The sequence below is a fragment of the Lithobates pipiens genome, unplaced genomic scaffold, assembly GCF_037356315.1.
Source record: "Lithobates pipiens isolate NorthernLeopardFrog02 unplaced genomic scaffold, aLitPip1_a1.2 Scaffold_1, whole genome shotgun sequence".
NCBI classification, from domain to species: domain Eukaryota; kingdom Metazoa; phylum Chordata; class Amphibia; order Anura; family Ranidae; genus Lithobates; species Lithobates pipiens.
In genome coordinates, this window is record NW_027507685.1 from 189,283,129 (window position 1) to 189,296,761 (window position 13,633).

At 40.5% G+C, this 13,633-nt stretch overlaps 1 protein-coding gene across 2 annotated transcripts in view; it reads right to left on the minus strand.

Annotated features, from left to right (window-relative positions):
- Positions 1-13,633, minus strand: part of WHRN (whirlin) — a 293,265-nt gene that overhangs the window by 101,527 nt on the left and 178,105 nt on the right. For both annotated transcript variants that reach the window (XM_077479041.1, XM_077479042.1), the window contains 2 exons: positions 10,584-10,709; positions 8,619-8,818 (listed from right to left, as the gene is read on the minus strand). In XM_077479041.1, coding sequence (XP_077335167.1) covers positions 8,619-8,818; positions 10,584-10,709 — 326 coding nt within the window. The remainder of the gene's footprint in view (positions 1-8,618; positions 8,819-10,583; positions 10,710-13,633) is intronic.

The window sequence follows — 13,633 nt, forward strand, 5'->3', positions numbered from 1 at the left end:
GAAAAAAAAATATGTGGTCCGTGGCACCATCAATAATTGCCCTCCCTTCCAAATTTGGACAGAAAGAGAATTTTGCTCAGGGGGACTTTGAATGAGGCCAATCACTATATAGAGTAAGCACATAGGATATAAAGCACAGTATTACTTGTGTGAGTTTATTACATAATATCTGACCAAAAGGGGGTTTTGGACTTTGAATGAGAGATGTATACGTCATTGCAAAGAACATTTTACTGTAACTTGTGATATCATATATAGCATACTCAATGACAGGCATGCTAAAAACCACATATACAGTATTTCACAAAAGTGAGTACACCCCTCACATTTTTGTAAATATTTTATTATCTTTTCATGTGACAACACTGAAGAAATGACACTTTGCTACAATGTAAAGTAGTGAGTGTACATCTTGTATAACAGTGTAAATTTGCTGTCCCCTCAAAATAACTCAACACACAGCCATTAATGTCTAAACCGCTGGCAACAAAAGTGAGTACACCCCTAAGTTAAAATGTCCAAATTGGGCCAAAGTTTCAATATTTTGTGTGGCCACCATTATTTTCCAGCACAGCCTTAACCCTCTTGGGCATGGAGTTCACCAGAGCTTCACAAGTTGCCACTGGAGTCCTCTTCCACTCCTCCATGACAACATCACAGAACTGGTGGATGTTAGAGACTTTGTGCATCTCCACCTTCTGTTTGAGGATGCCCCGTAGATGCTCAATATGGTTTAGGTCTGGAGACATGCTTGGCCAGTCCATCACCTTTACCGTCAGCTTCTTTAGCAAGGCAGTGGTTGTCTTGGAGGTGTGTTTGGGGTCGTTATCACGTTCTCTTTCCCCACACGCACAGCCATTCACTGGGAAGACCAGTGTGCTGTGGTTTCTCTACCCTCACCTCTCTATACAGCTGAGAACAGAGGGAATGTGATCACTTATTACAAAATAAAAGAGGGGTTTATAATGTTTTTTTTTTTTTATATCTACACAAATGTTTTACCTTTTATTTCTGTTTTAAACTATATGGGTTTTTTACAAAGTAAGCCCTTGTACACACGGTCTGACATTCTGACAACCAAATCTGTTGGATTTTGTCCGACGGATTTTGTCCGAAACTGTTGCATACACACGGTCGGACAAAGTTGTCGGAAAATCCAATTGTACATAACTTGATGACGTTATTTCGTTACGACTGGACTACGTTCAGGCTAGTAGCCAATAGCTTTGGTCTAGGAATTTGATCTGAGCATGCGTGGCACTTTGTCCGTCGGAGTAGGCTACACATGATCGGAGTATGTCCGATCGGAGCATTTTGTCAGAAAATTTTACTGGCAAGTTGGAAAAGTTGGTCCGTCGGATATTCCGACGGAAACAGTCCGATGGAGACCACACACAGTCGGAATATCCGACAAAACGGAATCTTCGACCATGTGTACAAGGGCTAAGAGTTTACATTTACTTTAAATGGCTAAACAGACCCTAAAGGATATTTGTTTCCTATATAACCTTTATTAACACTGAATATCAAATGAACAGCAGTTTATAATACACGATAATAAAATATATGCACATTATAAAAATAAATAAATAATTATTACGGTTGCATAGCTATGCATATTGTCTTAATACATTTCTAAAGAAGCCATATGTAAATGCTCAGTTTGGGAAAAGGTAACGTAGGTTTAATGCTGGTGATTCTAACCTGCAGGAACAAAAATGGCCTTTTCCAAATACAGTGCTGTAATAAGAACTCTCTGTAATGCCCTACAGCAATCAATCATTTTCCAACCTACAGTGGAAACCGACAGTCGGAGAATTAAAGTTTGGTAGGTGTGGAGCATTTCATAGGGTTTGTAATTCAAACCTTGACAGACAAGGCCCAGCATGCTTATATATTTCAAATTAATAAGTGATTTGATCAGCTGCGTCTTTATTGTACGTGCAGGCAACAGAGTATCTGCTCCTGTTGGCAATAAGTACACTTTACCACAACTGCGTTTTACAGGGGGGGAAAAAAATGATAAAATGAAGACATAAACTTTAATAGGTAAACAGATACACTAAACAGATTTAGGCCCAACGATTTCAAACAATTTCGTCTAGCAAAACATCATTTTAGCTGTACAGATGCACATAACCATATAACTAACTGCAAAACAAGATACCATTAAAACTGGTTAACTGTGATGTCTGTGTAAGCTTTCCAGGCGAAGAGGCGTACGCCTTCCCGCGGGTGCCAGCATCTCACGACATAATAAATGGGCTTGTTTGCAATTCATTTAGCGCCGCATTGGTAATAGCTCTCCAAGTGACATTAGATTTTACTTGTTATTTCAAATGGAAGATCAAATTCCCTAGGACAAGCTGTTCAGCTTGGCGTTTTCAAAAGGTTCTTACAGAAAGCATTTCAGTCAATGAACTCTGTTGAAAAAGATTACAAAAGAAAAATATATAGATACTTGCACCTGTTTTTGTAATAGATTTCATAGGGACTGTTTTGGTGGCGGTGGTGGTGGTGGGCATAGCTCCCAACTGTCCCTGATTTTGAAAAAAAAAGTCCCTCTGTCCCTCTTTCCTCCTTAAATGTCCCTCATTTTAGTCTATATAGTTGTATACACAATGCACTATTTTTCTATCAAAAATTGTCCCCCAGTGCTAAACCTTTCATCTGATTTTTAAATTGCTGCATTTGTACATTTCTAAAGCCAATATAAAGGAATAGTAGTGTTAAAAAAAGCACTTGTGGGTTTAAAGCGGTGTTCCAGCCCTAAAATGTTTTTTTTTAACGTCAACAGCTACAAACACTGTAGCTGCTGACTTTTAATAAGGACACTTACCTGTCCAGGACTCTGGTCAACTTCCTATTACACAATCTAAGAAGGAAATACGAGCACTGTGTTCAACATATATCCCTATAGCAGCCTCAGGATTGGTAGCTTCGTATTTCCTTCTTAGATTGTGTAATAGGAAGTTGACCAGAGCGCACCATTATATATAATTAATCTTTATAGTGACAGAACACTGACATGGTTGCAGCTTAGTCATTTAGGTTTTTCCTATACATAAGTGTTATCCCTACATATTTACTATTATCAGCGCTAAGGTTTACCTTTACTATACCTGTCCAGGGTGCCCGCGATGTCGGCCGATCCGTCCCTCGTATCTGGTCCCAGCACCACCATACTCACTAAGGGAAACGCATGCGCGTGCGCGAGTCCCCCGGCGATTACTGAATGGGTGGCTGTCTTCTGTGACACACACAGGTCCCAGAAGTCACCGCTCCCAAATTTCCTAGAAATCAACACGAGGAGAAGACAGAAGATCACCGCGGAATGGGAAGTGGCAGATTAGGACGATCTGCCTAGCAACAGGTATTTCTGGTAAAAAAATATATATATATTTTTTTTTTCTATTTTTTTTTTTGTTGCATTTCTATGTAATTTTGTTTTTCAGGGTAGACCTCCACTTTAACTAATCACTTTTTTTGTACAATTCTCCTTTAAGGGGGGTGTGGCGGGAGTGTGTCCTATGACTAAATACTTTTGCCAATGGGTGTCCCTCATTCTCATCTCAGAAAGTTGGGAGGTATGGTGGTGGGGGTTTTATTATTACACATATTTATTTATTGTTCCAGCTACTGAGAAGACTTGAAGTGAAAACTTACTGTTATTGCATGGAGAATTGGCACCCTAATTCTCTTGATATATCTTATGATATGGCAAATGATTAGCTTTCTGCGCAGGCTTTTGCCTGCTGGGGCTCATTCACGTGCCCAGATAGCAAGAAATTGTGCTGAAAGTTTGAAAAGGACTTACTAAGCTTTTGCTAGACTTGCCAAGTTTTTACAAGTTTGTTGCGCAATTGCTGCAAGTCCATATTGCATGACTCCAGATCAGGGGCGGCCCATCCATTGTGGGCACATGGGCGCCGCCCCCTTATCTATGCCCCACCGCCCTCCCTATCCATGCAACCAGCCCCTTTCAGGATGTCGGGCGCATGAATTACAGTGGCAGGGTTGTTTTTTTTTAAGCACATGATAAGAGCCAGAGACTCTAATAGGCTTCAAAATAGGGTGGTCTTGTGACGCAGAGCATTGCGTCTGGAGCCCCCGCAGTTGTGTTGCAGCAGCAAATGAATATTTGCTGTTGCAACACTGATCCTCCTCCCAGCCAATTGGGAAGTGGTTCTTATACATGTCACCCGATTGGCTGAAAGGACAGGCAATCCTATTGGATGCCTAGGAGGAGGGATGGAGACACCCGGCAGAATCGAGGAGGAGAAGAGCCGCTGGCTGATGCCTGGATGCCCGATCCCCACTGCTACTTGGTGGCCTGATACCAGTCGCTGCTCCTCAGATGCCTGCCACCTAGATGGGGTAAGTTCTGGTGGACTAACTGGCAGACAGCGGGGGGGGGAGGAATAGGGGGGTTTGAGTTGCCACGGGGGGGTTCGGTTGTTTGCCACCCCTCCCAAACAAAAAACCATCAGCTGCCACTGCTCCAGATCAACTTTCTTTGCAAACATCATGAAAGTCTGCAAGTTCTGGTTCAGTTACGTTGTGCAATAGTCATCTCACCACACCATCCCACCATCGCTGTGGCTGAATTTTCATGCTGTAGACTTGCAGAACTCTTGCTGTAGATTCACCACTGCAACTTTGCTCTTGCCAGAGACGTGACACGCAAATTTGCTACACACTGGAAAAGTGTCAACTAGAACTTGTGCTTCAAGTGCTCTGCTAGTGTACAACTTGCCAGTGAAAATATGCAGCAAGTTAACAAGACTTGCAAATTTGTGCCAAGTTATCCTTGCTATCTGGGTGGGTGGCCAGCGGGTCACAACATCAAGCAGCGGAGCTACAATTTTACCGCCCCTTGACTGCCACTTTAACAAGGGCATCCACTCATGCTGCCTTCGTAACTTCGTATAAATTCATATTCATTACTTTCACGAACAGCCAAATTTGAAAGGAAATTCCAATACCTATAATTTAATAGTTAATAATAGTTAAGTAATTATCAGTTCAGATTTTTGTAATTTTTGGGTTTTCGAATTCCAAATTTACAAATTTTATGAATTCTCGAATATTTGAATTTACTCCTGAAAATATTAGGAAAAATTTGTTAAACAGGTTTTTGTTTATTCGGATATTTCCAAATTAACGAATTTGTAAAAATTAGTTAAAAAAACTAAATGGATTGCACATGTCTAATATATTTTGTAGTTCAGCTTTACCTGACCCCTACTGGGCCTACATGATCTTTGGGAAGTAGCGCAAGCTGCATTGGCTGTACATGCACCTGTGACTGGTTATTCTTTAACAGGGCGAGTGTACATACATTTCAATGACTTTCAAAATTTATTTTAAGTAAAAGATGTTTTATTAACATTAGTGGAAAGATTAAACTTTTCAGGGCATCAGATTAAACGATATATAAAAGCAAAGTAGGATTGCTGAAAGCATTGTTTACTAACCCACAGCTGAAGCCCTGTCCTGTAATTACATAGTAAAAAAGAAGAATTGCAGCTTATACAGATTAATAGGCTGCACAGCGGTCTCAACAGCTCTTAATACTGACAACTTGATACATGAGGCCCATTATACCATGAAGCAGAAGGGTAAAGAATTTAGGAAACCATGCCTAGCAGAGCTTAGAAAGCATCCCTGATATATAAAGTACACCATCCAAAATGAACCCAGTGAAGCAATAAAGTTTATATAATATCATTATTTTCAGCTTTTGTACAGTAATGGGGCTCAATTGCAAAACGTATATCGGTTTTATAGAGATAGCAGAAATCTTAAAAAGACTGAACCAGAATGAGAATCCATGAGAGTTTTTAACAGCTAACAGGCATTTGTAGAAACACCGAGAAGGCAGACATATGCAGAAACTGCCAGGAAACCAGTCAGGACTTAAGAAATCTTTTTGGTTCTTTCAGCAATCAAGAGTCTTATCTACAAATTTTAATTTAAAGTTATAGGTCCACTTGAGTCCTGTTTAAGCACTGTCCACAAAGGATTAGTTGAAGTAGTCCTGTAGCAATCTTGGCAATTTAAACTAACAATATCATATAAAGTGTATAAGCAGGTGTGGCCTTTGCAGGATATGATAAGTACATATATATACAGTATCTCACAAAAATGAGTACACCCCTCACATTTTTGTAAATATTTTATTATATCTTTTCATGTGACAACACTGAATAATTGACACTTTGCTACAATGTAAAGTAGAGCATGTACAGCTTGTATAATAGAGTAAATTTGCTGTCCCCTCAAAATAACTCAACACACAGCCATTAATGTCTAAACCACTGGCAACAAGGTGAAAATGTCCAAACTGTGCCCAAAGTGTCAATATTTTGTGTGGCCACCATTATTTTCCAGCACTGCCTTAACTCTATTGAGCATGGAGTTCACCAGAGCTTCACAAGTTGCCACTGGAGTCCTCTTCCACTCCTCCATGATGACATCACAGAGCTGGTGGATGTTAGAGACCTTGCACTCCTCCACCTTCGGTTTGAGGATGCCTCACAGATGCTCAATAAGACTTAGGTCTGGAGAAATGCTTGGCCAGTCCATCACCTTTACTCTCAGCTTCTTTAACAAGGCAGTGGTCATCTTGGAGGTGTGTTTGGGTCATTATGTTGGAATACTGCCCTGCGGCCCAGTCTCTGAAGGGAGGGGGATCATGCTCGGCTTCAGTATGTCACAGTACATGTTGACATTCATGGTTCCCTCAATGAATTGTAGCTCCCCAGTGCTGCCAGCACTCATACAACCCCAGACCATGATGCTCCCACCACCATGATTGACTGTAGGCAAGACACACTTGTCTTTGTACTCCTCACCTGGTTGCCACCACACATGCTTGACACCATCTGAACCAATTAAGTTTATCTTGGTCTCATCAGATCACTGGAAATGGTTCCAGTAATCCATGTCCTTAATTTGCCTGTTATCAACAAACTGTGGGCTTTCTTGTGCATCATCTTTAGAAGAGGCTTCCTTCTGAGACGACAACCATGCAGACCAATTTGATGCAGTGTGTGTAGTATGGTCTGAGTACTGACAGGCTAACCCCCACCCCTTCATGGTCTGCAGCAATGCTGGCAGCACTCATAAGTCTATTTTACAAAGAAGACCTCTGTATATGACACTGAGCACGTGCACTCAACTTGGTCGACCATAGCGAGGCCTGTTCTGAGTGGAACCTGTCCTGTTAAACCACTGTATGGTCTTGGTCAACATGCTGCAGCTCAGTTTCAGGGTCTTGGCAATCTTCTTATAGCCTAGGTCATCTTTATGTAAAGTAACAATACTTTTATCAGATCCTCAGAGAGTTCTTTGCCATGAGGTGCCATGTTGAACTTTCAGTGACCAGTATGAGTGAGAGCGATAACACCAAACTTAACACACCTGCTCCCCATTCACACCTGAGACCTTGTAACACTAATGAGTCACATGACACTGAGGAGGGAAAATGGCTAATTGGACCCAATTTGGACATTTTCACTTAAGGGTTTACTCACTTTTGTTGTCAGCGATTTAGACATTAATGGCTGTGTGTTCAGTTATTTTGAGGGGACAGCAAATTTACACTGTTATACAAGCTGTACACTCACTACTTTGCATTGTAGCAACGTGTCATTTCTTCAGTGTTATCACATGAAAAGATAATAAAATATTTACAAAAATGTGAGGGGTGTACTCACTTTTGTGAGATACTGTATGTTAGGCTGGTTGCCTTAAGTGACAATACTTAACCTTTCAAATCTAGATCACACTCAGTGACAACTGCTGGCCATTATATAGTTATCGCCTCCATGTTCAGACCTGAAATCTTGGCATCTAGCAGAGCTAAGTCTTCCAGTGCTATTTTTTTTTTTTTTTTTTTGAGGCTCTGATATTTTATGTGACTGAATCCTGAGATGCAAAGGAAGCTGATGCTGGAAAACTAGAAATAATATTTTACAGTAAGCCATGTCCTATAAGAACAACCACCTTTCACCATGACAACCAATTCATGAGGTACCATGGCACACTTTTTATGTACATACATTTTGTTTAGCTCAACAAAACTTGTCCCTTTTGTGAAAGTTTTGTGTTTGCCACCCAGACCAATGGTTACCAGTCCTACCTTGTTTCTGGAGCTCTTTATTATTTTCTTTATTTTGACAGCTTGAAAGGTGACCCCTGCCTCTTTTTTTCCCATCACATGGTAAGTATAAATTTCTCAGGTTTGTGACAAGTTTTTTTTAAAGTAAAGGGGGGCATCATGGGTACAACTTTTATCATGGTCACAGTAATGGCACTGCAGAAAAAATATGATTTAAGTGTTGTCTTCTGGTTTTATCATTTACTTAAAATCCCAGTGATCTCTTGGGAACATATCTACAAGTGGCATCTAACTGCCACACAACTTGAGCACTGTTGGATATGCTGCCCCAGCAAGCTACATATGGTGTAAGACCACTATATAATATATGTTAGGAAAATGGCATCTGGTGTCTGGTTGACATTATAGGCCCTGACTCTTAGTCTCACCTCACCAACAGTGTCACCTTCCAGGTCATCAATAAAAAACTATTTTGTTGTTCAGTACTACTTACCCTGTAGATGAGTGAGAATCTCCAGCATATGAACTACTTAACCACTGAGTCTCATCTACTGTAGTGCGAGCATGAGGAACTCGACCCACATCCTTCACAGTCATTATAAGATGTCGAGAGGAGCGAAGAATTCTAACAGCCTCATCATGAGGAATGGAGAGGAAGCTGATGCCATTTACATCTAGGATCTGATCTCCTACCTAGAATAAATGTCAAGAAGAGATAGAATGTTAAACATCAATATCAGAATTGAATGTATTAATATTAGTATTGATGTCAATATTGAGTATTGTGCTAATTTATATTAGACAAAAAAAAAAGGTTTTACACATCTCCCAGGTTTGGGTGGGTGCTCATTGGACTCAACCATGAAATGGTTCTTTGTGTGTTTAGGCAACTTTATTAGTAAGATTTCATTGTCATACGTGCCCTCCACTATCTTACCTTGTTTAACTCATGAAAGGGGGTGTTAAACTCTCACTGTAGAATTTTCCCTTTAATCATATATTTTATGTTATGGAGGCTACCATTGGAGGTAGCACAGGCTGCAGTGGGGGCTTTGACATTTTTGGGGAATTCTGATTGCAAAAAAAAAACCTGTTGAAGTCCCTATGACAGACCGGTGATTAAAAAATATATATATTTTGTTGGACTTGTTCCTCTCCAAATGCTGTGATCATCTATGATGATCTTTTAGGTCAGGATTTCTTTCCACGTCTTCCCATCCCAACATTTTTTTGCTCTCCTGTCTATGGTTTTGTTATAGGTGTTCACCGGGGTTTTATAGTTCACTTTTCTCACTGTCTATAGTTTAAGAATCCTGGAAGATAAGCAACTTCTGGTCATGATACCATCACATGAAATTTATTGAACAAGAACCAACTGCAGACTGATGTTACTTTAGGCCTGAGGGCAAACCCAATGATGGGCTAAGCCTAGTTTTCAGAATGCAAGTGTTAAATGACCTACTGTACCGTCAGACAATACTTAGTTACTAGTACTGTAGATGTCAAGTGATTATTTCCAGGACAGGACAGTATACTGTTTGTACAGTCTGTGCATTTGTATAGGGCTCTAAAAGACAAAGCTATGAGGGATGTGGGCGTATCCAAGTAGTTACACACCTTTTTCAGTACTAAGCTTTAATTCTACTCTATAGAGGACATTGGTAAAAATATTTATATTTGTAATGACTGTGATATTGGGATAGACTCCTAAATGTTGGTTAAAACTGTAGAAAGTAGGGCCTGTAGCCATCTATACTGGCATACATAACACACTGTAGGTACACACTGAGTACCGAAAGGAGGCAAACTTGGGTGACACCATGGTAAGAACATATGCACATATATTGAACAACATGGATGAGTTTTAAAGCAAGACAAAAACTGCAAGACATTTGACCAGCATGGCACTCAGATGGGTGGGAAGGCCAGTGGCTCCCGTCCTTGATTCTGCTACTCTATACCTAGGCTTACAGGCGTTGCCTGCAAATAAAAACCTGACTTGCTATCAGTGACCATCTCCTAAATTGGCATTGTAGTGATAGGTGGTTTAATAGTCATCAGTGGAACATTTTCTTGAACTGCATTCACCTTGAAGCACACAAGGTCTATGCGGATCTCACAATAATGATCTATTGATCACTATAAAGCATAATTTATCACTGCCAGCTGGACAAGTCCTGAATACATTTACTACTCTGAGGTGCTTCAGGTTGGATGCTTTCCTATCTCAGGATAAATAGGATAATATGTAGGATTAACAAGTTGCCTTTTAATTTGAAGTCAGTCAGTGGTGAGCAAAGGGCAGTTAGAAACAATACACTCTAAGCAATCATTCTTATTTTAAAGTGTTAAAAGCTAATTAGTTGCTTTGAGTTACCACATGGCATCACATTGCTTTAAGCAATGCTGTAAAAATTTCATAAAGGAAAAAAAGTGTGTATTACATTTGTAGTGTTACCTTTAAACCGACACTTTCAGCCTCTGAGCCCTGATCCACACCAGTGATGTAAATCCCCAGGGAGTACTCGGCACCTCCACGAATGAGTAAGCCAAGGGACCTTCCCTCACTCAGTACCAGGTTCACCTAAAGGTGTAAACCATACAGGACATCTACTGATAAATGCTTACTTCAAAACAAACAATTTTTAAAATGTAAAGGGTAAGTCCATCCAAACTACCTTTTCCTTTTAGGGTGGTCATTGGTAAGCCTAATTTCCTGATAACGTCATAAAATCCAGTGTTGTACTAGTGGAGACCTTTTACACCTGAAATGACCCTAACCTATGTTGCTTGGCTTAAAAGGTAATAACTACAGCTATGTTGTTTTCAGACAACAAAGTTAAAACTGCCACTTTGTTATATGTGTTTTTTTTCGTAAAGACAGTTGTAATGATATTCTGTCTCAGATGAAGTACACAAAAGGAACCCATGTGCTTTTGACATTGAACAGTGTAATTCAGCCATTCTCAACATTTTTTACCCCAGATGAACCCCTAAAATAATTTTCAAGTCTTGGCGAACACTTACCATAACAAATTCATTGGGAGTCAATAAGGAAAATGCCCCTTACATTGGTAGTTAGTAGGAATAATGCCCCTTTAAAGGCAGCAAAATAATTGGGTCATTCTGTTGGTTTTGCAAAGTAGCATTAGCCCCAAAACTATGTAGGCATGATCAGATGGGAGGTCTAATAACCAGAGCTCAAGGAGCCCTAAGCAACCTTCGGAGGAATAGTAGGGTTCATGGAACCCTGGTTGAGAGTGAATGGTCTAATTCAACCCTTGGTGTAAACATTTCTAATAATATTGGTATAACTACTCTTCTAGATTCTTGATGGTTTATCCACTGACGTGCTCTCTTCTATGCAGTCTGTAGTTTTTCGCCTCCACCTATTACAGATTTCAAAACCCTCTTTTATCATTTTGTTCTAGTGTATCTAATCCGATTCCCTTTTTATAGCACAACACTAACATCTTGAAGACTTGAGCCCTACCCTGGACCTACTGTTTCTCAGACTCATTAATGGTTTGAGACAGAAGCTGGATCTCTGCATACAACGACATACATGGAAGACATCAAAAGGTAAGACACAACAGTTATTTAAAAATAAGTGGTTCTCCTGAAAACATATCATTATGAAGGTAGGAGAAACACTGCCCTGCCTGAGTCATATGCTCTTTAAAATGCAGGAAGAATGTAAACATTAGAGGAGAGCTTGGATGCTGTGGAAATATAATTTCAGCATTTGCATTCTGCTTATGTCTAGGCATTTGCTTTTTAAAGGAAACCTGTACCAAGAGAACAATGCAGATTGCCAGAAATGTTAGCTGCTGGACACTCTGGCTTCAATACTTGCAGACCTGTCAACAGTGGTTTATCAAATTAAAAGGTTAGTTCACCTTTACAAAAAATTGCCTATGCAAGTAAGAGGGGGACTGTACATAAAAAAAAAAATAATAAACTGTGAAACTTTGACTAAAGTTGGATAATGCCTAAAGCCTAGACGAAAAACTCAGAGATGGCATCATCTTGTCCGATCTTATTGCTAGGACATTGCTTAGGCACTCCCAGTTGTTACAGCTCATCCCCACATTGACAGGAGCAGGCTCTCAAACCCCTGCAAATGTGTGGTCCACTATCTCCTCCGTCACAGCATCATCGCTGAGCTCAGACGTACTGTGAAAGAGTAGAGAGATTGATAGGGGTTTCTAAGCAAAGTCCTATCAACAAGGCAGATCGGGAGGATTCCATCTCTGGTACATAAATGGCCTACATCTATAGAGAGGGCATTATTTAACTTTGGCCAGAGCCGCACAGTGTGTTTTTATCTACACCACTTAACTGCATAGGCAAAATCGAGCCTGGTCTGCAGATTTGTTCCAGGTTTGTCATTTGAGGCCATTGAAGACACTTGAACAGTATACTGGCTGGGCAACTACCATTTTTAATGAAATGATTAGAAACTCCATCCTTTTATATTTTTCCAAGTACAGATTTCTTTCAACTATGAAGACACTCAGGAGAAGAGAAAAAAAAAGTGCTCTCAAAAAGTGACATATAGTTAAAATATAATTCATTACGGCCATAGGCAGTGACTTGGGGGAGACCTGTCTGAGTTTCCCAAGAATGTTAAGAAGCTGATTGGTGAACGTACCCTATAAAGTGCAACCATCGACTATGTATGTAGAAATTGGTCCTGAACACTAAACAAATTGGCTATAGAATTTTCAAGGTTTTAAGAGCATGCAAGATGCTCTCTAAATTCTAATTAAATCAGAAATCCAGGCACACAACTTTTTCTAGTTTGATGTGGAAAAAAACAAGCTACCTCTGCTCAGGTGTATACCATTTCAGGATTGCTGCACTAAATTTTAAGTTTTCTTTAAATGTTGCCATACATTCCTGCTGATTTGGGTGAAATTCAAGTCATAGTTGCCCCTGTCGGCACCATCTGGCTTGACAATTCTATTGTTCAGGAGCAAGGAGCAAAATTGTTGGCCAAACTGTCACTGCATCCAATCCGGTACAGTCACTGTTCAGTTACTAACAACCGTGTGTCAGAATGTAATAACTGATTACCATAGATGGAGGAATCTGTTAAAGATTTCTAATTCAGTCCATGGGCCAAGGGGAGGCAGGGCACGATAAACAGCTTTAGCGTTTCCCTCAGTCACAGTGGGCTGGAAGTGCAGCAGGAGCTGTAGCAGAGGTGTAACTACAGAGACCGCCATGGTCGCAATTTAAAACCCTCGGCCCCATGCTCCAGGGGGCCCGTGCGGCTCCCATGTACACCTGGATAGAATCAGAAAAGGGGGGGTGGCATATAGAGGAGCCAAATACGAGTGGTGGCATATAGTGGAACCAATGCCCTCCATCTTCCTCCTGCAGCTGCTGAAAGCCTGCTTCTCCTTCTCTCCAGGCATTCAGCAGCTGCAGGATAAAGATGGAGGGCATCAGTTCATCTATATGCCAACTCTGCCCCACCTCTTATTTTACTGTCCTTGGGCC